The 27,739-nt window shown below is 42.1% G+C and overlaps 2 protein-coding genes across 7 annotated transcripts in view; one reads left to right on the forward strand and one right to left on the reverse strand.

Moving 5' to 3' along the window:
* The first annotated feature begins 7,536 nt into the window (after window positions 1–7,536).
* On the forward strand, window positions 7,537–12,158 carry FAAP20 (FA core complex associated protein 20). 4 transcript variants are annotated; one of them, XR_010993461.1, is made up of 4 exons: window positions 7,537–7,786; window positions 9,741–9,888; window positions 10,546–11,171; window positions 11,715–12,158. XR_010993461.1 is itself a non-coding variant. In XM_068171397.1 (4 exons), exons 1-4 carry the CDS (start codon window positions 8,298–8,300, stop codon window positions 11,785–11,787), a joined length of 951 nt encoding a protein of 316 aa, XP_068027498.1. In that variant the 5' UTR covers window positions 7,925–8,297; the 3' UTR covers window positions 11,788–12,158. The 4 variants fall into 4 exon arrangements, 1 of the variants encoding a protein (XP_068027498.1); XR_010993462.1 differs by having other exon boundaries at window positions 7,537–7,779; XM_068171397.1 differs by lacking the exon at window positions 7,537–7,786 and adding an exon at window positions 7,925–8,401.
* Window positions 12,159–12,965: 807 nt separating this feature from the next.
* The window catches only part of PRKCZ (protein kinase C zeta), a 41,803-nt gene continuing 27,029 nt past the window's right edge, over window positions 12,966–27,739 (reverse strand). For all 3 annotated transcript variants that reach the window (XM_068171560.1, XM_068171558.1, XM_068171557.1), the window contains 9 exons: window positions 25,857–25,954; window positions 22,815–22,901; window positions 22,042–22,177; window positions 21,485–21,572; window positions 20,581–20,700; window positions 20,009–20,088; window positions 19,382–19,471; window positions 16,416–16,531; window positions 12,966–15,618 (listed from right to left, as the gene is read on the reverse strand). In XM_068171560.1, the coding sequence (XP_068027661.1) occupies window positions 15,531–15,618; window positions 16,416–16,531; window positions 19,382–19,471; window positions 20,009–20,088; window positions 20,581–20,700; window positions 21,485–21,572; window positions 22,042–22,177; window positions 22,815–22,901; window positions 25,857–25,954 (903 nt within the window). In that variant the 3' untranslated portion in view covers window positions 12,966–15,530. The remainder of the gene's footprint in view (window positions 15,619–16,415; window positions 16,532–19,381; window positions 19,472–20,008; window positions 20,089–20,580; window positions 20,701–21,484; window positions 21,573–22,041; window positions 22,178–22,814; window positions 22,902–25,856; window positions 25,955–27,739) is intronic.

Below are 27,739 nucleotides of genomic sequence, written 5' to 3' on the forward strand. Positions count from 1 at the left end.
TTTGTGCACCCATGTCCCATCTCATAAACAGGTATCAGTACAAAATTAGGTAAGAAAGGGCTACTTTAAGGCAGAGGGCATGTCATAATTAAGTATTCTGACTTACTGCACCACACTACAGGCAGTAGAAATTCCCCAAATTAATTCCTAAATTAAATCATCACTGAACAGGTAAACATTTCAGAAAAACAACCATCCCTTACTAAATAATGGGACCAGCAAATGAGGATGTCAATTCTAGTTTCTCTGTAATTGCAAAACCCAAACCCCACTCCCAGAAACACTGACGACAATTCCCTGCTGATCCCTGCTGTCCTTTGAACCCTGCAGTGAGCAGGCTCCTCCAAATCTCATTTGGCTGGACAGGGAATAGGAGGCAGCTCTCACTTAAATGCATCTATATTTGACTTTTCTGCCTACAAAGCTGCATTGGTCATAGATTGCATCTCATCATGCCCAGCCAAACCAATTAGGCCCAACAGCTTCTTGGAAGACCCGGATTCATCTCTTCCTTTGATACTGAGGTTTGATGGTGCCAATATTTTTGCAGCCCTTTGTGATGTTGCCTCTTCCCTGGTGGGATGTGGCTTTAAGTCAAACAACTCATTTTCTGCAGGGTACAGCACAGTCACGGAGAGCTGTGAGGCTGCTGCTTTTCCTCAGAGTGCTCTGATAAAACATCTGATTCCAGTATGGGAGGACAGACTCGTAAAAACAGGCTAATGATGGAACCAGACTGTGGTACAAACCAGAGCAAGCATTCAGCTAACTGAACATGTTTCCTGTCCTCAGCCAGCACCACAACATCTTGGTTTAGCTACCACACATCTCCCTCAGAGCACTTCCCGCTGATCAAAAGGGAAAATCCAAGAATTTCAAATGAGAGCAGGACAGTTGGATTGAAGAACAGCAAAATGGATTTGGGGAGCAGGAGAGGTTCTGTTGGGGAAAATCCTCCAAAATGAGCTCAATTCCAAAGTCATTCATGAAAGGAACAGCAGCGTGAAGTTACCCTTTGTTAACAGCAGTTTGGGGATGTGGCAGGAAGGCATCAGCTTTCTTGTGCTGAAGTTGACTGACTGGATCTGACTGACAGCTGCTGGGAGCTGCAGAGTGACAGCAGAGGCAGGCACAGCCCTGTCCAGCACCTCTGACCAGGTGTTGTCACAGCAAGGGACGAGCCAGGCACAGCGACCTCTCACACAGACAACGCCTCACTGGAGTTTCAGTTCAGTGGGTATTAAGACAATGTAAATAAACTAAACTCAGCCCATGTCTGATACAATTAAATAAATGACACCTGGAAGAAAAGAAACTAGAGCTCTCCTGTATTTTGCTGTCAGGATTCTAAATTAATTCCATTTTATATTTCTTTTATCAAAGCATTAATGACAAAGGGAGGATGAATATGAAAATACACCCTCCGCAGTAAAAAGATTTATATTTGCCTCCACAGCTTTGATTATTCCTGCAGACTTACCCTATTTTCTTTCTAAAACACTAGTCAGGCCTTAAAAAATTGCAAAACTAACTAAACCTACTACCCACATTTATTGGAGCAATAAAGACATACTCATCTGTTGAATTACATTCTATTTTATGTTGATTTTATACACCATTGTAGTTATGGATAAAATCACACCACATTAACTAGTAGGGTAATTTTGTCCCACTGTTTTGTGGTTTCATGCCCATAAACAAGTGATTTATGGATTTTTTTTTTTTTTTTGTGGAGCTCCTTAGTATGTTGATTTCAAATGAAGCAAAGAAGAGGAACTCAGACTTCTATTGGCTATAATTTGTGAGATACATTTAGAATTAAATAAAAACATCAATAGAAAAACCAACCCAAAAAACAAGCAAGCAAGCAAGAAATAAATATGAAAACCTCAAGCCATATTTCATCCTAAACTCAGAGTCTAAATCCTTTAAAGTATGGGGAGATGATACAACTCCCTCAGCAGAATTCTGGGCTGGGCCGCAGAACCCACGGCTCCGTGCCATCAAACCTAATCTTTGTTTGAGATCTGACACATTCTCTCCAAGTTTTCAGTCACATTGCAAAATTCTGAGAGGATGAAAGGCAGATTCTCCTCCTCTCTTACACTAACCCCAGGGCCTAGAAACAGCAGGACTTGATTTAACCAAACACACACTGGGCCAGAAAAATGATGAGTGATTCTGGGACTTGACTGACACCAAGGAGACCTCATCTGATTCATGGTTTTCCAACGTGATCATTGCACCACCTCAGACCCCTGAGCAGATTGTGCCGAAATGAGGAGATAACCAGAATGCCAAAAAGCATCTCCTCACTGGCCAAACTGACAGCAACGTCAGCAGAATCTCCTCCTCCCTGGGGAACTGCACTCACCAGACAAGCAGCAAACCTCCCAGCCCTAAACAGGCAACATCTTCCAGGAGCCAAGGCCCTGGTGCCCTCTTTGCAGAGATACCACCAACAAAAAGGCCTCCAGACCTTCCTTCTTACTCAACTGAACTCCTCTCCACTGCATCTCTTGTCCAAAAAATTTACTGTACCACGTAAAGCCTGGACCAAGCTAAATCTGCTGGCTCCCAAACAGGCTTCTTAAGCCTCTAGCAAATCAAGAGTAGGATATTTGTTTCTAAATCTCCAAAGGAGGATTAGGCAGGGTGACCATAATCCTAACCAGCCTCACACCTGCCACTCATTCTTAGGGAAGGAGAGGTGCATTTTAGTATCTGGAAGTTGCTAACAGATGAACCTCTTTTCCAAGGCAGGAAACCAAAGATTACAGTTCCTAGCTCCCCTTTTTCTTGGCTGCATAGGAAAATAAGGGGTTTTTTTCTGTGAGACAAAGAGTGAATATGATTGTTTGCTTTGGTTCTAGTGACATCATTCTTTTTTGCCAGCACCATCTCTCAGTAATTGACTCTGATCTGAGGAAGGACTAGAGCAGTTAACTGTCTTCTGAAACTTTATCCCATCATCTCCCACTATTTCAGTGCTCTAAACAAAAAATAAGGTCACTGAGAGACTTTTTCATATATGTTGTCCAACCTTTGATCAAAACCCCTACATTTTCCATGATGTTTACATGTAAGTCCCACTGCAATGACATCAGAGCTTCCCAATACCCATTTTAGCATCAATTAAAGTGGCAATGCTCAGAGAACCATTTATCTTTATACTGTAGGAGTTTGAGCAGTGCTGTTATTACTTTTGAGGGGGAACTGTGCAGGATCCTTGTCAATTGGTTTAGGTTGCCTAAATGAAGCCAAATTGCTCTAGCCATCCCCAGCTGCTGCTGCTGCCTGTGTGTTCCACCTTCCCCACATTCACTTAAATCCATCAGCCAAGAGCAAAACAACCTGCCCTCAGTGCACCTCCTGCAAACAGGGTAGGAAAACACCACAAAAGGGAAAAAAATACACATCACTTGCAGCATTTTTACATGTAATAGTAACAGTCTCTTGGTGCCATCATCAGCCATGGCATTTCATTCACACAGAACACTTGTGGGCACATCACATATGCTTTTCCATTCAATGTATTTTTAAATGTTTCCCAGGCAACTGTTTCAATACAATATGCCTCCTTGGCAACCTGGTACCCGCAAATGCCATGCTAGTCTCCCTAGTCCTCTTTTTAGGTCTTCCCATCTTGGCATATAAATGTCACAAAGCTGGGTTTTCCATCTCCAGCCACCCAGGTGCTGATCTGTCCCTGCATGTGGAAAGGCTGAATTGAAGAGATGAGTTGTGTACTAGGCGCTGCATGCTGGCAAATTCAGCTTTGGTGTGCTACCAGAGGGAGCAGGTTTCAAAGGCAGTGACTTTTTGTGGGGAAGAGAATGTCTCCTGCAACTAAAATTAAGGAGAGCCCACAAAACTGTCTCCACTCAACTGACTTTCTCTGGAAGCAGCAATGAGCCTGCACTTCTCAAACTGAAATGCACATCAACTTTATTCTCCTGACTAAGCCAGTCTTACCCAGTTCTCCTCATTTTGTGGTTTAATTGTAACACATCACAATAATGAAAAGAGTCAGACTTTCCCATTTCACCACAGCCAGTGATTAGCACTGGACTGAGTGGGTCAGTTTGCTGAGTTACTCTTTCCAGGGCTGCATTTGCTGCCACTGCACTATTCAGGGGACATGTTGTGACATCAGAGTGGAGCATTTCAGCTGTGGGACATTTGCTGCAGCAGCTTTCCCTGCTGCTCGGCTCTGCACACTGTGGTCTCTTTGGGGACATTGTCCTTTATTACATTTAGCAGAATGGCCATGCTCATCCTTGAGTGAAGTCACAGACCATTTGACAAGGACAAAAAATTATCAACATGTACTCCTAAGCTAAGCATTGATTAGATAAAATAATCAAAACATAATAATATTTCAATGGTCTAGCAAGGAACAATTTCTTCTGAACATTTTTATCTGATACTGGAGCTATCACTACAGAAGAAATGATATTTCAGAAGGTCTAAAACTATCAGCAAGCATCAGTCGTCATAAAAAAAGAAGTTTTAATAAAAACTGTATGTGCTTCTGCCTCAAAGTGGCACATTAAAAAAAATAATAGCTCCTGCATGCAATGACATCAGACTCTGAGAGAAACCCAGCAAAAACTGTGGCATCTCTTCTTCATTGATTACTCCATAACAACAGCTGAAAATTACAATTTTTCCAGGCTATAAAATGCCTAGCACTCCAAATTCTACACCGGCAGCGAAAATCTCCTCCCTGTCTGTGAGCTGTTGTATCTGTAATAGAGACCCTGCATTACCAAGCTTTCTAATTCTTCCCAAATGCAGAAGCTCTCATTCAATGCTGCAGCTGTTGGGGAGGAAATCAGAAATAGCAGAAGGCGGATTAGTTGATAATGTACCAGTTCTTCCCCAGCAAATGCTGGCACCTGCGTTTTACACTCTCCTTTTTCCTTCAGCCCAGGAAAAGATCACTTGGTTTGTTTGGCAGGCAATTTATAGGCTTTAGTGATTGTGGAACTGCAAAAGGATTAGAATTTGTTATAATAGCCCCTTCTTCCTGAGAGCAAAAGTTAAAACTGAGGCCCACTTTACAGCAAGAATCAGGGACCATGTAAGTAAAGATTAAGCGTGTGCAGCTTGATGAGACTCAACAGGGAAGAGATAACTACACATGCTGGCACTCCATTTACAAGGAAATCCCTGCAGATAATCTGTAGGAGCATTCTGGCTTCCACAAGTTCAAATCCCTTGACCACTGGCTCAAATCCAGTCAAGGCTGATTATGATAAAGACTACTCTCTGCATTTCTAGGAGAACTTTTTTCCTAAGACCACTAAACATTCTAATTATTTAATTAGCAAGACCCAAAATCAAGCAAGAAATAATAAAATTTTCATGCAGTGGAGGAAACAGAAGATATGGTCTTGTGCAAAGGGGCAAGCCCAAGAACAGGTCCTATTCTACACTTTGCCTTCCTATTCTTAGTACATCATTCATTCTGGAAAGATGCAGATGAAAAATCCTAAATGCCCTTAATGAACAAATATTTCTAGTTTGAAATCTGCAGGTAGTTAGAGAACCAGACAGAGCAAGGATGAAAACATTCATGACATGGTTAGAGTGGGTATCATTAAACAGATAGCAATCAAAAAAAACTTAGAATTTTCAGTTAAATCTACAAAATCCAAACCCACCTACAATCTACAGTTGCTACAGAAGCAAGGTTTTCTCCTTTTGCTTTTTACAAGCAGAAGCTGCAATAATAATTTTCCCTATTCTTTTTATTTTATTCTTTCATTTGTGGCCCTTACTGCACAATAACCAATTTTTATGTTCCCCCACAATAAAGCTTTTGCAAATGCTGTAAGTGCTCACAGCACCACACAGCAACACCTCCAGCATGAAGAACAGGCTGCACTCCTGATGGCTGCTCTGGGAGAAGTCATATCTAACAACATAAATCCATGGGTACAACACACGATTTAGCAGCAGAGGATTGTCCAAGGAGTATCCAAGGAGTCATAAAACATAAAACACTAACCCAAACACCACAGGAATAAAAGAAATTCTGTGGCATCACTGATCGTTAGCATAGATACACCCAGGAGTATGTTTGGAGTGCTTTCACAGCCCCCCGGGTTTTGTTAAATCCCTGGTTTTGCATAGTTTGCTGCCTCCATGTGGTGACAGTCAGCGCTGGGCCACAATTCCCAGTGATCCTGAGTGAAATTCCCCAAGGAACATCTTCAGCTGGTTGCGAAATCAGATTTCTACCCCTCCTCTGTCTTCTCATTTCCCACCACTTCCATGGCCAAACCCCTCTTCATTTCACACTTTTGCTTTATTTACACCCCCTTTCTCCTGCTCCTGCTCCTTTTTTGTCTCTGCTGTCACCACCACCTTGCTCTCTAAACCCTTCAGATCCAGATTCACCCTTTGCCTCTGTTCCACTCACCTTGTTCCACCTGCAGCTTTTGGGGGAACGCCTTTCCCGACAAAGAAGGAAAGGAGGGCTGATTTCCTGGGGTCTCCTTTCACCACACTGGGAAGCAGCTTCTAAATGGCAACAAAAATTATAGACAGAACCCTGTGACTGTACCTTGGTGTTCCCTGGGCACTGCAGTAGCTGTAACAGATATTAATGTGGGAAAAGATTAGTCTGTATGACAGGGGTTGACTTTTCCAGTAGTTTCTTTCTTCCTGGATTTCATTCTCTTTTTACTCTGCCCACCACACAGCTGAAATGCTGGTCCTCTTGTGGGACAACTTTTTAAATTATTTTTGTTTTTCAGCTGGGCTGTCTATTGTATAAACCCACACAGATTCCAGGAGCAACCAAACGCTGCACTTCAAGACTTTTATCCACAAAAGGAAACCTATTAATGCTGCTTTAAAGTTAGGAAATTAGGTATTACACAAAGTTAAAGGCATTATGGACTCACAGAAACACAAAGTACCTGAGTTAACAGAGGGAAGGTGAAGGCTGGGCAGAGCCTCCCAGATCTCTGCACAGACAGAATCATCCTCAGCTGAAACACCTCTGGATGGATTTAAAGTTAGGAAATTAGGTATTACACAAAGTTAAAGGCATTATGGACTCTCAGAAACGCAAAGTACCTGAGTTAACAGAGGGAAGGTGAAGGCTGGGCAGAGCCTCCCAGATCTCTGCACAGACAGAATCATCCCCAGCTGAAACACCTCTGGATGGACCTGCTCAGCTTTAAATTTATGTGAAGTGTGAATCTCTGAACTCTGATACCCATTTTCAAGGTTCAGAGCCACTCAAAGCACATATTATGTCAACTGTTACTTAATACATTTTTGCTGGGCTGTGTGACCAACACAGCAATTCACATGTGTAACCTCCAACAATCAGTCAATACTGATGCCTCCTTTCTACTTTGAAAAATCCAAGGATGGCACTGTCCACAGACATCCAGGAACACATAAATGCAGTTACAGAAGAAGAATGTGGACTTGGACTCATGTTTTACCAATAATAAATTGGTTTTATGCAAAGAGTCCTAAGTGCTGGTTCTCCCTCATAAACACCTGTTACCAAAGTGTGTTTATTTCCTTGCAGAGTTATTTTTTGCATCAATTGTTAAGAGTTTAAACAGCAGTGTTACTTTCTGATCCTTTCATGTACTGTTGGAGGATGAAGTGTCTGTCACCATTCCTCTGGGGTCTGTTTTTGAGAAGGCTGCAGGCTGGGGAGTGTTTAAACCCTCTCTAGCACGGCGACATTCCGGCCAAAAACGTCAAACCGCACCACCTCAGATTCGTCTCTAAAAGCGGAATTAGGTCAGAGGTGCGCTCCCAATCCATTTTATTTTTTGGAAGAACAGCCTGTGGGGTTGGCCCCGCGCAGCAGCTCCAGACCCTGGCCGGGACCCGCCAGGCCGCACCCGCCGCCATCTTGTCCCCCTCAGCCACCGGGACCACCCAGCACAGCCCCTGACCCTGCCCTTCCCAGCACGCCAAAACCCTATAAAAACATAAAGTCTGCGGGTAAAAGCGACACAAAAAAGGGCTGGTTTACAGGCAGACCAGCCCCCTGCGGCTGAGGGGAGCAGGGGTTGGGGAACGGCGGGCTCCCCTCAGGGCGCCCTCAGAGCCGCTCGCCCACTGCCGCCGCTCCGCGCCGTGAGGGCGGCTCTGAGGGCGGAGAGTCACAGCGCCGGCAGCGCGCCCGGGGCAGCAGGAGCAGGAGGAGGAGGAGGAGGAGGAAGAGAAGGAGGAGAAAGCCCCAGCCGCCCTCTCTCCCCGCCCTCCCGCGGCCGCCAGCGCCGTCCCCCGGCGAGGCGCGGGGAGCCTCGGCCATGTGTGAGGAAGGAGCCGCCAAGCTGCGGCTGAAGCCCCGGGCGGCGCCGTCCGCCCGCGGCCGGGAGCGCAGCCCCGGCCCCGAGCCCCCGCCGCGGCCCCAGTGAGTCGGGAGCGGGGGGATCGGATAGGTCCTGGGGGACCGGATCGGCTCCGGGGGAACCGGATCGGTCCTGGGGGACCGCATCGGCTCCGGGGGAACCGGATCGGTCCTGGGGGACCGCATCGGCTCCGGGGGAACCGGATCGGTCCTGGGGGACCGCATCGGCTCCGGGGGAACCGGATCGGTCCTGGGGGACCGCATCGGCTCCGGGGGAACCGGATCGGTCCTGGGGGACCGCATCGGCTCCGGGGGAACCGGATCGGTCCTGGGGGACCGCATCGGCTCCGGGGGAACCGGATCGGCTCCGGGGGAACCGGATCGGTCCTGTGGGACCGCATCGGCTCCGGGGGCCAGGCTGCACCGCTCCGGCGACTCGCGGCGTTTCGCGCTCAGATCTGTGTCTGTTAAAGGTTATTTCATAAAACGCCGCTCGTAGCGCCTTTAGAAAGCAGAGATAAAGCTGCAGGATAAAGCGCAGCGAGGCCCACGCCTTCCGCACGTTCCTCGGCACAGAACAGCACTGGCCAGAACACGGCCTGAGAAAAGTTAATGTATAAAAACTCAGTTTTCTTTCTTCCAGAATACGGCTCACAGGAGCACAGAAATAATTCCTGGTTTTCCCAGCCCTGGAGTTCGGGGGACGGAAGGCAGTGAGTGGCTCGGTTTGTGTTCGAGCCCGGGGGCTCAGCCGTGTCCCTTCCACCATGGGCTGCGAGATGTTATCACTCTGCTCTTTGAGGGCGTGCTGTTTCTAATTTTTTCCCTGTGCAGCTTCATTCTTGGACAGCGACCCAAGAAAGCGCATCAAGAAGAATGCTGGAAATACCATTGTGACATAAACAATCCAACATTCCCTTGGAACTGTCTTTATGCAACATTACCTTTTAATGCTTATAGTTCCTAGGATCAGTTAAATCAAGTTGTTTGGGAAGATAATCAGTAATTTCAAACGGCAGTGTGGGAATGTCCAGACATACATTGGAACCGATGCAATTGCCGCCCTCAGTGCAAACACGTCCATGATTTCCGTGCTCAGCAGGTGTTAAGTTTGGTATTTGAAAAGATAAAACAGTGGCTGCACTTAACTGTTTCACTCGGAAGTGAAGATAGTGATAGATACCTACTGCTCATTTGTTACAAGCAGAAGGGAAAGCATTTAGACATTAATTTTTTTTGCTAGCTGTACAAATTACGTAAGTCATATAAAGCTGCAAAAAATAGTTTGCAGGCTCAATAATGTCTTTGTGTTCCAGAAAAAAGAGGCAAAAACTAGTATCAGTGTTAAGAATATTTTCTTTCTTCTCTCCCACCTTCAAACTATTGAACTGTGTCTTTACAGGGCACCAACTGACAGATGTTCCTGGTTTGAAAAGGAAGAATTAAATGAGTGTGAAAAAACCTGGCTTTTGCTACTGAAAGACATCAGTCAAGATTCACAGTGCACAAACTGGGACACAGTGCCCAGCTTTCCAGAGTTCTTGGAAAAGGTAGTGTGCTGTATCCTTGTTTTTGCACTTTGTGTCCTGCTTCCCATAGCAACAGCCTGCTTAATGGGAAACAACCTGAAACAGCTTTTAGAGATGTGGGGTTTCAGCTCTTTAATCTCTGTGTGCAGTGCTGTGGCTGGGCATGGTGTGGCAGGGAATATAAGGACAGCTACAAGAGGCTTCTTTTGCAGTACAGCAAATTCTTTCCAACATTTTGCTGGGAAGAGGGAGCCTGTGTAAGGATGGTGATTGCCATAAAAACCAGCATCTCCCTAAGGAATGAAACTGGAAAAGACAAGCCGTAATGGAGGGGTTAATGATACAGAACCCACCCTGACATCGCTCCAGTGGCATTAGGCAAGATCACAACATAAAAATCAGTCCTTATAATGTACTTTTTTCTCCCCTGAACAGCAGCAGGCTGTTGTTTTTATCCTTAGTCTCTCTGGAACATGAGTACCCGTTGTATCCATTTAGAAATGCTAAGGGAAGACCCATATTCCTTCAGCTCCAGGAAGCTCCTGGAGGAGGGACATTAAAAAAATGTTCTTTCCTGTAGTTCAGCTTTCTCAGTATTGGCAATGTATTCTCAAAGCCTGGGTTTAGGTATTGATTGAGCTACATTTGCTTAAGACATTCTCTGTGTGTGTGTTGTAGAAACAACAGGAAAAGAGTCCAGAACACCAGGAAGTCTTTACAGTCGCAACAAAAGACTTTCAGTGGGTATCATTCCCATCTTTTCACAAAGAAAAATGTCTGAACCCCAAGGATCTGAGCTCCCAGCAGCCAACACAGAGCCAGAGCAATGAATTACATAAAGGACAGGGCCAAGCAGACAAACTGAAGAGTTTATCATCCACAGCTGAGAAAACCTGCAGGGGAACCAGTACGGATCAAGGCAAAACTGCATCAGGGGCAGACACAAAAGGGGTTTCAGAGCAGGATGTGAGTCCCAAGTCATGTAAACTGCCTGGGCACAGCAGCTCAGCACAGCCCACAGCGTTGGTACAAAGCCCTGCAGAAGCTCTGAGCCCTCAGCAGCACCACACAGGGACTGTACAGAACAGCAGGGCAGGCAGGAAAAAAAAGGGTGAGGAAAAGCCTCAAATCCAGGCACATCAGGGGGAGCTTCCAGCAGGGGAGGCCACGGGGGTGCCTGTGGAAAAGCCTCGGCTCGGGAGCACTCCTGGGGCTGAGAGGCACGAGGAGAAGATGGAAAACCAGAGTGAAGCAGCTTCAGCTCTTGACAGTTGTCCAATGTGTCTGATGCAGTTTAGTGGAAGGTAAGTTTGTGTTTTGGTATTTTTTCATAACTTTCCCAAAAATTAACCTCAGCAGTTTCTGGATGTATCCTATATATACAGAATAACAAAAGCAGACAGAACTTCTACTGTGAGGTCCTTTTTAGCTGTCAGAATTATATACTTGAATCCCATTAACAAGTTGAGTATCTGCTTTACAGTAAGAAATGTTAACACAATTTCATAGCACTTCGGCTATCAGAGTTGCTGAAAATGTGCTGTTCCACAGGTCCTCTAACCCTGCAAGCTCTGTTGGGGGCCACTTTCCCTGTTGTTGGGAGGCTGAACAGGGAGACAAAGGAGTGGCTACATTAATATTTAGACAATTTTGGTCATTCTGTCAAGAGACTTAGGCTAAAATGCATCAGGTCTGTGCTACTCAGCTCCAGCTTGAGCAGCAGTAACAGCAAGTGAGAGGTTTTGGTAGAGGATTTGGGCACAGGAGTGACTGTCCCACTAAGGTACACTTGTGGGAGGGAGTCAAGAACAGTCAGTAGAAGGATGTGACTGGTTGTGTGTTTGCAGACTCTCCCAGCTGGACATCGATGGCCACCTTGCCAGGTGCTTGTCTGAAAGTGCAGATGATGTCATGTGGTAAATCCAGAAGAGTGGAGAGCACAGGAACGAGGCCAAGGATGAAGCTTTCTCAGAGGAAAAGGAAAAATGTGTCAAGGAAGCACATCCTTGCCTCTGACTAAAACCAGTAACTCAATAGAAGGATGTCACCTGCCTATTTGTTTTTGTTTTATTTGAAAGCCTCTCAAATGCACATGAAGCAGTTCTAGTTCTGAAAATGGTGCTCTGGGATGTCCCAGAGAGCCCCAGGGAAATGAGTCTTGGTACTCCTGAAAAAATGCACTACTGGAAATCCCTCAAGCTTTGTCTAATGCACCAGAGTTCTCTCAGGACAGAAGAAAGCAGCTGAGCAAAAGACAACTGTTACTTGCTCTAATCCAAAAGGTCACTATCTTTTTTTTTTTCTAAACAGATAATCTATGAAAATAAACTCCATTAAAAAGTAATTTGAATTTGGCATTTTTTGTTGTTTTAATACCTAAGTAAGACAATAATAATTGTACAATGGAGTGTAGCCATTTAAGAGAAAACACACAGCCCAGACCAAATAAAGGGCGTGGGGTTTTAATGTTCCTGAAGGAGCCCAGTTAAATTCAAAACCTTACAGTGCAGGTTTTGAAATCAAGTATCAGTGTTAAAACAGGTAATTAATAGCTAATTAGGCTGCAGAAGGAACACTTCTGCCATGTCACAGTGCTGAGCTGCAAAGTGAGATCTAACACAGCCAAAAGAGCCGACTTTGGTACGAGCTGCACTCAGCTCCCCCAGCCACCACCAAGGGCTCAGAGCAGGGAACAGCCCAGAGCCCGCGGGGGCTGGGAGGGGCTCAGGAGCTCAGCTGCTCTTCTGGTCTCCAGAGGAGCAGGGGAACACTTGCTATGCCTGGGAATGACAATACATGACATTTAGTGACGGTTCAGGAACCACAAACCAAGGGACCTGCTCTGGTTTATTGCCAGATACCTGATCACCAGGTGATCACCAACCTGCTCTGGTTTGATCACCAGAGCAGGTGATCACCAACCTGCTCTGGCTTATTGCCCTGGACCTCAAAACCTGCAGCTGAGCTGGGATGCAGACAGAGAATAAACACAGAGTACAGTATAAAACTACAGGGAGGCTCCTAGAGATTTAATTTACAGTGGGGTCTGTCTCAGAGGTTGGACACAGCCCAGTTCACTGATAAATAATAACAGTCTATTAACTTTTTCATTAAAGTCTTTAATAGATGTGCAAGAATATAAATGATCTCAGCTGTTATGGATTAGTATACCATCTTCTGCACAATTAAAACTGGTCAGCAAAGATCCCAACTAATTAATTATACAAAACTACAAGAACATATTTACTGTTTTACAATCATTAAATTAGCTAGAATTTTCATTTACTATTTCAAATAAGACAACTATATATCATTACCAGATCCATTTGTAATATATTAGGATTTTTTTTTCCAAACCACACATTTAATTACAGCCTTCATTTTCTTTTATTTATAAAACAAGTACTTTATATAAAAAATTTCCCCTTCATCATGAACAGAACATTATTCAAACACTTGCACATGAGCAACCAAACTTGTACCCAGCAAACTATTTGGCAACACAGCAACATTGTAAATGCCTGTAATTCTTAAATAAAAATCAAATAGTCTTTACAATGTCTGATTAGCAAAATGTGTCTTTCTATTCTTCCTTCCCTCCCTCCCAAAATGTTCTGAAACCTGGAAAAAAGGTTAAAAAAAAAAAAACCCCAACCCACATTTCTAATATTTCCAGTTTAAAGTTCCATGCCCTGGCATGTCGAAGGACAGCTTAACCTGTCACAGTTCCATTCATGAGCTGCCTGCAGTCACTCTGATCACTACTGGTTAGCTTTAGTACCAGGGGAGTTGAAAACACTGAACGGGAAACTATTTAGGAGAAATAAAATAAGAGGGAAAAGGGGAAAAGGAGCAATGAAACAAAATGTCAGATTACATTTAAAAGGTAATGTTGCCTTTAGTAGATAATAAAGTATCTAAAGTCCAGGCATTTGAGGCAAGTACTTTTTCCTAGTTAAATTATTTAGTGTTGATTAAAACACATTTTGCTGAATATGAAAAGCTACAGTCCAACAGAGAAACCCACAACTGAAACCTGAATGGGATTCAGAGAACTAAACAACCACAGGTCTGCATAATTGTGGCTAAGGAGGGGATACAAAACCTAGATTGTTAATCAATGATTAATTGACTATTTCAAACAATATTTTGGCAGTCTGGTCCTAGCACCTCATGACTTGGATGTGAATCCCAAAGATGTCATGTTCAGCACCTAATGCAATGCTGTACCCTGAGAAAACCATAGGTTAATGTAAAGAAAGTGAAAGTGTCACAATTTCTCCTGTGTTTTACACCCAGTCAGGTGAGATGCCACAGCACAGGGTTTGTTTTCCCTTCCCACAGCAGCCCCGGAGCCCAGCCCGAGGCAGCAGAGCCTCGCTGCTGGCCCAGGGCTGAGCCCCGGGGGCTCGGCAGGGCTCCAGCCCCTCCAGCTCCCGAGTCCTCCCCTGCCCCTGGCTCCCCTGGCACCCCCCAGCTCCCACCAGAAGGGATTCCACAGCTGTCTTTTGCTTCTTCCAGTTTCTTAGGTATTTGTTTTTCTGCCATGAAAAGAATTGTACTACTTCGATGCAAATCATTTTGCTGAAAGATCCCATTCTCTGCTGCAGAATGATTAGTTATTAATGCACACTGAGCAACTGTAAGCAGACAGTTTATCATAAGCAGGAGGTGTGCTTTATCAGGAAAGTGGATTTTTTCTTATGGTTATTCTAGATTTACTACTTTAAGGCTATGCTTTACTAAGCTTTTGCTCTACATCTGAATATTTGTACTGTTGATAAAAATACTTTTCAAAAATCTAATATACAACATAATATCATTGTAGGTGTAGGCACTGCTTAAGTATGTTCAGAAATCCTTTGTGTGCAAATTTAGTTTTCTTCAATCTCTACATTTTGGTAATTTTGGAGTTTAAGACAACAGATTCTGTAATTGATACCGTAAATTCTAATTTGGAATTAATCTCACTGAGTCACTCTGCATTCCAAATTCTGTAAAAATGCAACTAAACATCAGGCTGCAGCTGTGAACTGTATGTTTCAGATGGAATTTTACTTAACATTAACAAGCAGAACTTACCAGGTGTAAGAATGTCCCAAATACACAATAATCCTTCAATGCAGTTTATCCATTTAGGCACTTAAATCTTGTACCCAAATTTATGTTTTGATTGCTAATAAAACACAACTCCTTTTAAATATATCTGAGATGTTTAGACAGGTACCACTTGTGAAAAAAGGCATCAAAAATAAGCTTCAACACCACTGTAATATATTTTATTCTTCAGGATGTTACACTGTAATACTCTTCAACTGGGAGCTCATTGCATCAAATGTTTGTAGAAAGTGTGTGGATCTCAAAGTTTCTCATGATCTCCTGTTGCAGGGATGCAATGAACATTTCAATCCTTCATGAAACAGGCACAAAATGCAAATTCCTTCATTAATGAAGCCAGCTGTGTCAGTGCCCAGAACTTAAGAATCACTAAGTGGCAGAGGACATCCACCAAAATCATAATTCTCTTCTTTGATTTTCAGCAGCAAATTTGTTTCTAGATCATTGGTCTCCATCCAAAGTGACCGGTCCCCAGCCTCGCATGCATATACTGTAGTTAAGGATAAATTAATGTCATTCACACTGTCCCCAACGAGGTCATTCCTTCATACTGTTTCTTCTGTTGACAGCAACAATGGATTAATATATTCAAATCCTTCAAATTCTGACTGATCTATTCGCTTTATTATATCTCTGAAAAACAAATGAGAGCAGTGTTTAGTTTATCAGAACAGTGGGTAGTCTTCTATCATGTAAGTTATGCAAGACAAAGAATTTCAAGTTTACTGTAACATGACTAAGTTCTAATGGCAAGTACATAGCTGTGGGAAATAGTAAAGGTAAGAAGATTTTTAGAAGCAAGATAGTAAAAGATTTTAAGCTTAATAACGGTGTACTGTGTATTGTTAACGGAAGACAAGCAAACATTGTGTGAAGCAGGTGTATGTGTAATTGGCTAAGACAATTGTCTGTAAGCTTTAGCAATAAGCTATTGGCTAAAAGGTTTTTAAGATGCTCTGTAACAAAGTCTCAAGCTGCACCAAGGGAAAGATAGGTTGGATATTAGGAAAAAGCTTTTCACAGAAAGGGTGATAAAGTTCTGGGATGGCCTGCCTGGGGAGGTGGTGCAGTCACCACCCCTGGGTGTGTTTAACAAAGCCTGGATGTGGCACTGGGTGCCAGGGCTGAGTTGAGGTGTTGAGGCTGGGTTGGACTCTATGATCGTTAAGGTCTCTTCCAGCATGGTCATTCTCTGAATTCTGTCAAAGAAATCTCTGGCTGCTGCTGGCTGTACATGAGCTTTTGCCATCTTGCTATTGTCTCAACCACTTAATGAGGCTGATGTTGCAATAAAAGCTCAAAGCCCAGCAGTCCCGTCCCGTTTGTGAAAAGAAAAAAATAACCACACCAACACAGAGTCTCTTAGTGATTTTCAGATAATCTATGAATGAATTCCTAGATATGCAGCTGGACTGGGGCAGAGCACATACTCATCATCTGGGGTGAGCTGCACGGGCTCGCTGGTGAACTGCGTGTCGAAGTTATCCAAGCCGTAATCGTCCGTGATCTGCGGCTGGAACGGGGGCGTCATCTGCTTCTTCTCCAGCTACCCAAAATGTGGGGGAAAGGAAAAAATTACAGTGTGCAAGAGCTACAGCATCCCTCAGGAAACTCAAATCCAGCTGCTGTAAATGCTCTTGAGAAGGAACATCAAAACACCAAGTACTACGTCCTACAAGCCAGGCAACAGACACCAATACAGTTACTGCTCTGCATTTTAAAATAAAAATCTACAAATAATTCAGCTTTTTAGGTTTTCTCTAAATTGGTAGATTTGACTCAGGATTGATAAATTCTCACAGTGCTGCAATACAGCAGTTAACACAATATATTAACACAATATATTTACTTTTGTTCCTGCGAAATCGACCTACTTTTCTTCCTCATTTTTGTGCAATCACATAGTCCAATTCATAGTAGCACAGAGACCAACATTCTAATTCTAACATTTATATTTGGTTTAAAAACTGTCTAGGCTACAAATCTCCATAACCTAACTTAGGACAGGTGAGGAGAGCGAGTAGTAGTTACCACTGACCAAAACGATCACTTGTATTACCAACATCGGATAAAAACCTGATTTTAAGGCCAGGATCTCTCATGATGCTTGGTACAGAGTAAACAAAACAGGGAATACATCACAGAAAAATCTTGGATTTCAGGTTTCACACAAGAGCACAGGAAGTACAGATGGAGATAGGAGGAAATGGTGAAACTATCACAGGGTGGTGCATTAACACATCAACATCCCATCAATGATCAGGTCTGGGAAAGCACCATGAAATCAAAGTCGTGGGGAAGGAATAATCAGCTCCTCCCAAACAAGAATGGCAACATGAAGGAATCAGCAAAATGAATATTTAAAAACTGAAGCAAGGTGGCAGGACTGTCCCTGTGAGTTGTTGCCACACACTCCCATCCAAAAGCCAGGCATTATTCCACAAGGGGTTAAACATCAGACTTTTTCCTTTGTTATACTCAGTACAGCAGAAAAGCCCTCTTAAATCAGCCATGGAGAGAACCTGCACCCTTTAACTTGAGAAAGTGAGTGAAAAAACAGGTGGTGCAGCTCTAGAAAACCCCTCACTGCAAACAGGAGCTTTGGCTTTGTAGTTCTCACTCCAGCATATAATGGTTAAACACCATAAAACAGGCACTGAGATAAGAATAGTCTGAATATCCCAAAACAATCCAAAAAAGAGCAGCCCTGGATGCTGCTGAGCCATCCTACACCAGAGTGAGCAATCTCGAGTGTTCTGGGCTGTGCCACACACTTTGGATGACTAACACCAGGAAAATGTTCCTGGGCTGTGTTCTCACTTCCCCTGTATTTATTTTTCCATTTAGCTCAAGCTTCACACAGAACAAGTTTAAAGCTGGTGTTAGACTTGTTTCCTTAGGTTACAACTTGAAAAGATTTAGAAAAGCTTTTAAGTCCAAATGTTTTCTTTGAAATGCAGGCGGTGAGGAGGAGATTCTAATAACTAAAAAAGCTTTCCAAGTATTTTCTCATTTTTTCCTGAGTACATTTGCCAAAACTTATTAGAAATTTAACTTCAAATTTATCTGATGTTGATCCTCCTGAGCAGTACTGTCCTAATCATGTCACAAAACACATCACCTAAATCTTCCCTTTAAAAAAAAAATATAGGGATTTAATATTAAAGCTTTCAGCCATAAAAATACATTAGAAAATGTAAAAATTCGATCAGCATAAATGTTGACCAAGAAGTACCAATTTTGATGAAGAGTTTTTTCTACAGATAAACAAAATACAAATCCAACAGTTGTCTTTTTCCCCTCTCTCTCAAAAACCTGCAAAGCAACAACTGCAGGACATGATGTTCTATTGCACACCCCCAGGTGAGCTGCACTGGGGCACCACAAGATAGCAAAAAAAAAAAAAAATACCCCAAAACCAACAACAAACCCAAAGAAACCCCACTAAGGTTGAAGGGAGAACTCCAAGCAAGGGATATCTGACAAAATTAAAGACAGCCCTCATTACTGGGATAATTTTGTAAACACCAGGTCTTTTAAAGCACCAATTCCTTCTGCACTGTGCTCTCTGAAGAATGTTACAATGAAATTCAGAGCAGCAGCTTCAAAGGGAAAATGAAAATGTGCAGCTTGCTCTCATCTGAACTCTTTCATGTTCGTGCTGCCTCTTCCTACACTTCCTGCAGCCTTCCCAGACTATGGAAATACTACAGACACACTTTTCAATTGTTAACTACCTATTAAAAATGTAATGCTGACAGGCAAGTGCTCCAGACATTACAGTTTTATTGCTGAAATGTCAATAAATGTTATGATGGCATTTCTGGGATGGTTTCTGCACTGGAGACAGAAGGTAACACAATTACCAAGTAGCAGAAGATTTAAAAACCAGTGTCAAGAACTGTTATAATGGCATTTCTGGGAAGGTTCTGCACTGAAGACAGAAGGTAACACAATTACCAAGTAGCAGAAGATTTAAAAACCCAATTTTGATACAATATTTGCTTGAAAACTCACTGAAATACAAGTCATCTTCTTCATCATGAACCAAAAACCTCCCTCAACCTCAGCAGTACTAAAGAAAACATGCAAACTGTAATCAGATCCCCTTTATAAATAACCCCACTGCTCTCCTGCCACATCCCTAACAAAAGGGACTGATCCTGCTCACTCCTCCTCAGGTCACCAAACCCTGACACCCACCTGAATAATCCCACTGATTTTAGGAGCCACAGAATTGGTAAATTCAGCTGGGTTTTGAGGTACTAGGACCACTACTTAGACATTTCTAGAATTCATTTTCCCTGTTTGCAACAGGGTTGTTCATAAGCACACAGCTAATAAACAAATGAACAGTTCCTTCTGAACACCCAGAAAGACAAGGAGTGATTTTTACCAGATCCCAGTCTATGCTGCGGAAAAACGTGTGAGACTTGATATCAGCAAATCCTGTCTGGGGCTGACAGCCAAGCCTTTCTTTGGGATCCTGTGGAAAACACAGACACTGGAATTACACACTCCAAGCCACTTACAGCCCACGTTTGCCAAAAGCCCACAGAGATGACTCCAGCATTTCCATGACTGTGCAAACTCTGCTGGGATAAACACACTGTGGCTAGCAAGGGATGCTTAATTTGGATTTTTTTAATAAAAATTGTTTGAAACTTAATTTTTAAATGATCTTCTACAACTTCTTAAAATAATTCATATCCTTTTTTCCATTCATGATAATGGTTCTTCAGCTTTCAATCAGCTTAATTAAATGAGTAGTAAGTATTACAGAAAAGAGTTTATAAACAAAGATAGCTATTTTTTAAAAGCCTTCACCTAGTTGAACATCAAAAGCCTATGCTGTGGTATTCCCTCAGTAATTTTGAGTCTAAGTGGGATTTTTAACATAGAGGATACCAAGGTTTTACAGATTTCTAAATAGTAAGCAGATTAACTTCTTAACTGTATCACTTTCAACAGGAAGCTCTGACTTCCAGCTTTCAGATGCTAAAAATAAGAGAATGTTATTTACCTTGTTTAAAAATCCTTTTAACACATGGGAAGCCTTGACAGAAAGAAACCTTGGAATCCGGATTGGCTTCTCCAGAATAACTGTGACAGGTTTAAAAACAGCAATATTGGGTTTTGGTTTGTGACATTGACCATGAATTCAATACAAACACTAATTATTTCAGTATGGTACCAGTTAGAAAATGGAAGATAAAGTAATTTTTTTAAATAATGCAAACAAAAGGAGCTACAGGAACTCAAGGCATTGTTCTATTGACATGGCAAGATTTCCTCAGGGACATGTTACCTTCATCACCTTTTATTATTTGTTGTGTAAACAGAAAATAAAACTTTCAGCCCTCAGTATATGGAAAAGTGTGATTTTAAACAGCAATTGATTTTATATCAGGCCCTTCGAGGAGAACATGATAGATTCTGTTACAGAACTGCAGGAACTGCTTTGGAGAAGTTTTGCCTGTTATGGAGTTGGCAGCATTGTGGGGTAACACCGGGAAAGGAAACCCCAGCTCTGCCGTGCAAACTGCCCATTTGGATTGTATCCCCCCAAAAGCAACCCAAACCCCAGAGCTGTACCTTGGAAGAGGTAATCTTCAGTGTTCATGTCTGGATTGTCAGTGATGATGTCGAACGGGGACCTCCCCGCCATCATCTCGAACATCAGCACGCCCAGAGCCCACCAGTCCACACTGAACCCTGCAAGGGGCACACAGAGCTGTCTCAGCCAGCACTCCCTGGGATTTATCTCCTCTCTCACACAATTCAAGACCGATGGCCTGGTTTTAGGGCATTTTTGGTGGCCTGGTTTAGGGCAGATCTGGGAGACACCCTCCAAAGGGGTTCCTCTAGAAAGCAGATTCAAGCAGCCCCTCCCTCAAGCAGCTCAGGAAAACATTTCCTTGGAGAAAAGTGGAAAACTGATTTCTGGGCTAAACAGACAAATGGGCATCACAAAATTCCCATTAAACTGATTTCTGGGCTAAACAGGCAAATGGGCATCATAAAATGCCCATTAAACTGATTTCTGGGCTAAACAGGCAAATGGGCATCACAAAATTCCCATTAAACTGATTTCTGGGCTAAACAGGCAAATGGGGATACGAGCATCATAAAGTCACCCCAGGACACACTGAAATCCCTGACATGATTTACACCAGCGCTGGGGGAATTTCCTCTGCTGGGATGACAAATGCAGGGGAACTCAGAGGGGTCTGCAGGCAGCAAGGCTGCAGTTGAAATCTTTTCCTATAGTATCATTTAATAAATATTTTTCCGGCCAAGTATGATTTAAAAGAAGCTGAAATGAGCGATAGGAAAAGAAAAATACCCTTTATTGCAGGAAAAAAAATTAAATTCTACAACAAGCACTCAATTTTTATTATATATTAACACAGAAATGTGTAAGTCAAAAAATTAATTGCATTTTAACCAAGCTGTAGCTATATTTATTGTAAGTATAGCTTGTTTAGTCATGACTTACCATATTCTTCTCCTCTGAGGATCTCTGGTGCAATGTAATTTGGTGTCCCACAGAAAGTGCTTGTAGTGTCACCTGGGCCCAAACCTTCCTACATGCAGAAATCATTTCATAAATTAAAACCTGACCTCCTTTTCTGGGTATTTCCTTTAATTAGACTTAAAGCCCAAGTTACTCAGGGAGTTTAAAGAGCTTCCTTTCATAAAATAAAGACTCATGGTGCTCAAAATGGCCTAGGACTCCACAGCTCCTCTTCAGCAAAGTTGATTAAAACTGAGTTACAACCCGTGTGTAACAATATTTTGCTTACTAATTATAGATACATTTAAAAACCAGTTAAACAGTTTGGAAGTCCTTTTCAAATAGATGTCAGGGGGAAAAAAAAAAACCTCTATTACAATTCAGTTCCAAATGTGGTTCTAGCCAAGAGTTAAGTTTTTTCAGAATAAACTTCCAATTCCACAACCAAATTCTGGGCTCAGTAACACCAGTGTTAATATAAAGATGAATTTTCTTAGTGTTCTCTAAGAGTGACAGAAGAAAGGTCAGGAAAATCCTACCTTGCACATGCCATAATCTGTTAATTTGATATGACCCTCTGCATCTAAGAGAACATTGTCCAGTTTTAAATCTCTGTAGATGATGCCTCTTTCATGTAGGAAGTTTAGAGCAATACAAATTTCAGCAGCATAAAACCTGAAATTAGGAAGGAGAAAGTTCATGTTAGCATTAAGATGGTACAAAAGTTGGAGCACTTTAAATATCTGTTCTTAAAACATCATTTTACAGCCAACCTTTATGTATCAATAGCATAAAAAACCCAAGCTGTATTTATTGATAAGGACACTGACCACTATAAGACCATTCCCTAAATAAAAATGAGATTTTTTTTTTTTATTCTACTTATTAGGAAAATATTTATTCTTTATTCCACAGATTTTTTTTTCTGAAAATTCTACATAGCAAGATGGAAGATCTTTATTTTCCTCTTATTCAGAGTGACAGTGAAACTTTGTGTAGTGCAGGGCCATGCAAACTGAATTTTCAATCTTCTCCCACCAACACTGTATTATTTCAACATCAGAGCAAATTAGGTAGAATATTACATGTTCCATCAACAGATCAAAGAGGCCTCACCTAAATATGAAGCAATAAAAAGGAGTACGTTGGAATAACTGCTACTACTGATGAACTGCTTGCTCTCTAAAAATATTCATATCCTTCAAAAAAAGAAAATTTACATTTCTTCCCAGGCAGGACATTCTAAACTTAAGAATCCAAGTCCATAAAGCACCAGAAGAGAGGCAAACAGGTGCCCTGTGTCAGGAAATACCTGGCATGTTCCTCAGGAAGTTTCCTCTGCCGTTGCATATGGAACATGAGGTCTCCCCCATTCACATACTCTATGACAAGGAACAATCTGAAATGACACAACACAATTCATGCACTCCAAGGAAACTCTCCAGAAAAGCTGTTTCTGTTCTTCCCATCTGAGCCATTTTCAGTTCCACTCTTGATTCAGACTTCCAGATTTCTTAGAGTTACAAAGCTACTTAAGTGGGAAGAAAAAGAGCACTTATTTGATGTATATTTTGTTGGAACACTCCCTTTATTGAAATGCTGCCACCTTTATCTGTATTAATTAGTTATAATTAATAACTATATTCATATAGAATTATATGAATTAAACAAGTGTGACACTGTACACAACACAGGCACCAGATGGAAGCTCTGGGCTCATTTTTTCCTCTGCAGAATGAGTGTTTGAACCAGGCTGCTCCACACTAGGGAGAAGTCAGCAGGGGACAGAGATCCAGGTGGAATTGGGCAGATAGAAGGATTTCTGTTACAGTCTGCAGGAGAGCTTTCAACCTTTGGAAAATATGATCCAGGCAATGCTGCCAAGGTCAGAGAGAACTCAGGATAGGAACAGAGCTGCTGGGGAAGGTTGGGCTGGCCCAGGGAGCAGCATTTCCTTGTACACCTCATTTTCCATGAGCTGAAAGCTCCTTTCCACACATCCACACACTGGAAAGCTCTCCTTTAGGAGAACACATGCTCCAGTCCCTCAGATCACTCTAGCTGGTGATTTTATTGTTCTTTGGAAAAAGGATTCTTCATTTGAAACACTTAAAAAGTGTTAAAACTTAAACCAGAAAAATCTATTGGACAAAATCCAGCTGGCAGGACTCTGAGTGGCCTCCCCACAAGATAAATGCTAAACTGAAATTAAATAAGCGGTAAACAAAACACATAACAATGTTTATTACAGCACTCCTGATGTTTTTTGCTTCCAGCTTTCCTATCCTATTTAGAATCCCCAATGTTTCATCACCATTCAGAACTTGCAATTCCAAGTTCCTTGTCAAGTCATGTTCAAGAGTCTCACAAGCCTTGCTGGGTTTAGAAGGATTTACTGAAACACCACCAGTTTCACAGGATGGAGGTTTCAGCTTGTTGGCATCCTTGGAAGACACTTATCTGGCAATTCTGGGCAAGTCCAGGGCATATATTTTATTACAATAATGGAAAAAGCATCATCAGTATCTGAAACAGCTGATGAACAGCTAATGAACAGCTATAGCTGATGAACAGCTACATACAGCATCAATTAGCCTCACATTTGGGTACACATTTGTGTTACAAACTTATTTAAAACTCTATTCAAGAGGAAGAACATTTTTTGCAACCTTCCTCCCATTAGTACCCCTGTCACAACCTTTTCTATTAGAACTCATTTTCTTTGGGCCACTTAACACAATCTGATGTTGATGAATTTATTCACTTGGAAACAGTTTTGTGCTTTTCCTGCTTGATGTAAATGAGGTCATAATTATGACTTTATAACATTACAGCTATAATCAAATTGTGAGTTCATGACATTATGGTTATATCCATGGCAAATGGCTGATGTTACCAACAGAAAACTAGAGTTTCACTGCAAGAAGCAGCTGGGCTGGAAAAGCAGGACTCAAAAAGATGCACCAGGAATACAGAAAGCTTTGATTATGTTCAGTATGGGTATTTTTTTCCTATTTCTGCTCCTCAGCTCTCAGTGTAGCTGCCAAAGAGGAATGCACAGGATCCTGCTGCTGACTCAGCCTTTTTCTGGGTCTCAGTAGTTACAAGAATGCTCCTTCTCAATACCTCACCCTGCCTGACCACTTGAATTTTTATATCAGGTGTGCAATTCTACTTTGAGTTTGGAGAGAAGGTGTTTGGGAATGTTGGTTTAGCTTAAGAGCCTTTCCCAACAGTTTCTCAGTTGTCTAAAGGTTTGTTTGTTTATTTTTTCTGATGAGTTTGTTTTGGTCAAATCCTCACTAAGTGACCTCTGGGGATAATTCTTGATTTCTTTCTCCCTGCTTCCAAACACTCCTTGGTCCATGTACCTTCAGAACATTGATACAGCTCCTTTACCTCCTTCATCTCTGTTTTCCCTGCTAGGAAGATTTCCTCTGGCTCTAACCATTAGGGAGGTGAAATTTTGGGGACTGAAGAAAAGGTACAGTGCATGGCTTTGTATTTTAAAACTTGACAATACACATTGCAACAAACAGGTGATTATTCTGAAGGATAAATGACTGGATAATCCATGAAAACTTTAAGACTTTTCACTCTACACTGCAAGTAAGCTGGACAGAATGACAATTTTCTGATTATGACATGTATGGCATGAGGCATTATAAAAGTGTAAGAGCAAACAGGTGCCTGTGAAAACAAAAAATATCCCAAACCACATCCCAATTCCCCAGTAACATACTCAGGCAGGGACATGAAAGTTCTTGTTTTCTTCATATTCCAATTGCAAAATAAGCAGCCAATAATCCAGTTTGGATTGTGCACACAGGGACAAGGAATTAGTATTTCTAAGTTAAGAGTTAAATAAGCACTTTCTCAAAATCACACGTTGCTTTGATATGTGCTAAAGGCTTTGAAACCTCCTAGGTAACAATACCACGATGCAGGTAGGGGTTTTCATTATTATTAAAAGGTTATTACCGGCAGCCCAGCTCTCAGGCTCTTCAGGAACAGTGGACTGCTGAGAACTGATCTGGCCTCCTCAGCAGAAGCTGCTGTGAACTGCTGGGAAGCTCTGTGTTCCCCATTTCACAGGGCTGTGCTCAGGAAGGCAGGTCAGCTCCTCCTCTCCCTTCAGCTCTGACCCAGAACACCACACTCTTCTCCACACCCCTGCCTGAGCTACCCCCTAGAACTGACTTTGCTGCAGCACTGAATCCCTGACAATGCTGATGCTTCCTTCCAAAAATTCCTGGCTGTGTCATGGCAGTGGTTACATTTGCTTTAGGGGAAGCAGTTTAGTACAATGATCAAGATTCTCAAGAAAAAAAAAAGAATTTCAGATCTTTCTTACCGACTTGTTGTTTGAAAGCATGAATGTAAACCAACTAGGAATGGGTTACTGGATGCCTGTTCAAACACATGTTTCTCTGTCTGTACCCAATCAATATCCTGAAACAGAGTAATTGAACAATCAGAACTCCTGCTGGATAACCACTGTGGGTATTCCCAGAAAAACACCTGTGAACATCACAGTCCTGCCTTACACACACTGGCATTGTTACATTGCTCTTCAGAAAGGCAAGGACCCCTTAAAATCTGGAGGACACTATAAAACGTTGTCATTCAGTTATATATTCAGAAGTTATTTAACCATTTAAGGAAAGCCCGCACAAAATCTAAACCACTGTTAATAACATACATCTGCAATATTTGATAAGCTGCTCACACTGCTGCATGGAAATAAATTCAGTTCTTAGATAAATGAGCCCAAAGCTGCTGAAGCAGCTCATGCCAGTAACACAAGCAATGTGAATCTCCAGCTTTTAAAAGGTTCAAGTGAACTGAACTTCATCTCCTTGTCTGAAATTCAAATTTAGCTCATTGAAACTACCAAAACCTGCTTAGTTGGTCCAGCCAAAATCATTAAAAGCATCACAGATACCTTTAATCCTTCAACAGGGAGAAGTCCTGAATACCCAGTGCAAAACCACATCATAAAAACCTACCACAGTTTGCATGATACTGGCACAGTGCTGCAAAAAGAGCTGTGCTAACAAAGCATTTAAGCTCTATTTCATATAACCACACACAATTTAAACATCACAGACAGCTGGGTTTAGCAGCAGATATTCACCCTTCATGCAATGCACTGATCATGTGCCACCCTGCAAACACTCAGGACCCTGCCAATATACCAGAATTATCATTGTTCTAAAAATTCTCCATTTACCACAGATACTCCCAGCTTCCCAACCAATCTGCAGATAATAAATAGAGAGACTGAAACGAGACCTTCCTGACAGGGATGGATGATGACACTGAAGTCTCAGAGGAAGCCAAAAACTGTCACCATCCAATTAAATAAACCTGTCAGGTTTTGTGTGTGGACCCTTGTGAAGATACATCACCTCAGAGGGGTAAACCTGAGTCCAGACCAAAATCCAGAGCCAAAAATCCAATTCTGAATAAAGCACTAAGTATGTCCACTACTTCTTGGTTTAACTAAATGAGCTTCTCTTTGAGAGTCTTTAAATTAACTCTTCATTAGTGTACTTGGCATTAGGATTATACCAGTGCTCCACTTAACAAAACTGAACAGAAGCCCAGGTATTTGATTTCCCTCCATCTCACTTCTCTCCACTAGCAGCCATCCCCTGGAAAGCACCAGCTAATTTAAACATGCTGGTACTTGCTATGAAATTGATTTTCTTTCTTTGTGAAACACTTCTAAGGTGAAATTTCCATTACTTGCAATACCTCATGCACTCACAGAATTCAGTGAATTTCCTATCAGTTCCCTGAATTTCATTATACAGCCTATCTTAGAGAAAAGAAAAACCAATTAGCTCTATCTTCTATGTAATTATGAGAGCCACAATTCCAGAAAGCCTTTTCTCATCTACCTCTGCTTCTCAAACAGCTGCACAACTCATTAAGCAGGACTTGGCTGTGGCTCCCACCTTCCTGGAAAAACACATGTTAAAAAGGAAAACAGTAAATAAAGCACACAACAGCCTCATCTTGGTTCATAAAAAGGAAACATCAAATAAATGAGAGAGCCAAAGGATTTTAGGAGAACTAAGCCCAGCCTCTGGGATAATGACAGATGACAGAGCAACTGATTGAAACTACCAACACAAAGAGCACTTAAAATAGTGTTTTGATGTTTTTTGCACAAACATCCTACTTTCAAAAAAGTGTATTATAGGAAAAAGATTTAAAAAAACCCAAAAC

This window comes from Anomalospiza imberbis, chromosome 23 (assembly GCF_031753505.1).
Source record: "Anomalospiza imberbis isolate Cuckoo-Finch-1a 21T00152 chromosome 23, ASM3175350v1, whole genome shotgun sequence".
NCBI lineage: Eukaryota > Metazoa > Chordata > Aves > Passeriformes > Viduidae > Anomalospiza > Anomalospiza imberbis.

What these genes read in the sequence shown, in the direction of transcription:
- FAAP20 (XM_068171397.1), top strand. Translation starts at nt 8,298, where the DNA reads ATGTGTGAGGAAGGAGCCGCCAAGCTGCGGCTGAAGCCCCGGGCGGCG. An exon ending in TTCCAGAGTTCTTGGAAAAG is followed by an intron (nt 9,889 to 10,545) that starts GTAGTGTGCTGT and finishes TGTGTGTTGTAG; the next exon opens with AAACAACAGGAAAAGAGTCC. An exon ending in CTGATGCAGTTTAGTGGAAG is followed by an intron (nt 11,172 to 11,714) that starts GTAAGTTTGTGT and finishes GTGTGTTTGCAG; the next exon opens with ACTCTCCCAGCTGGACATCG.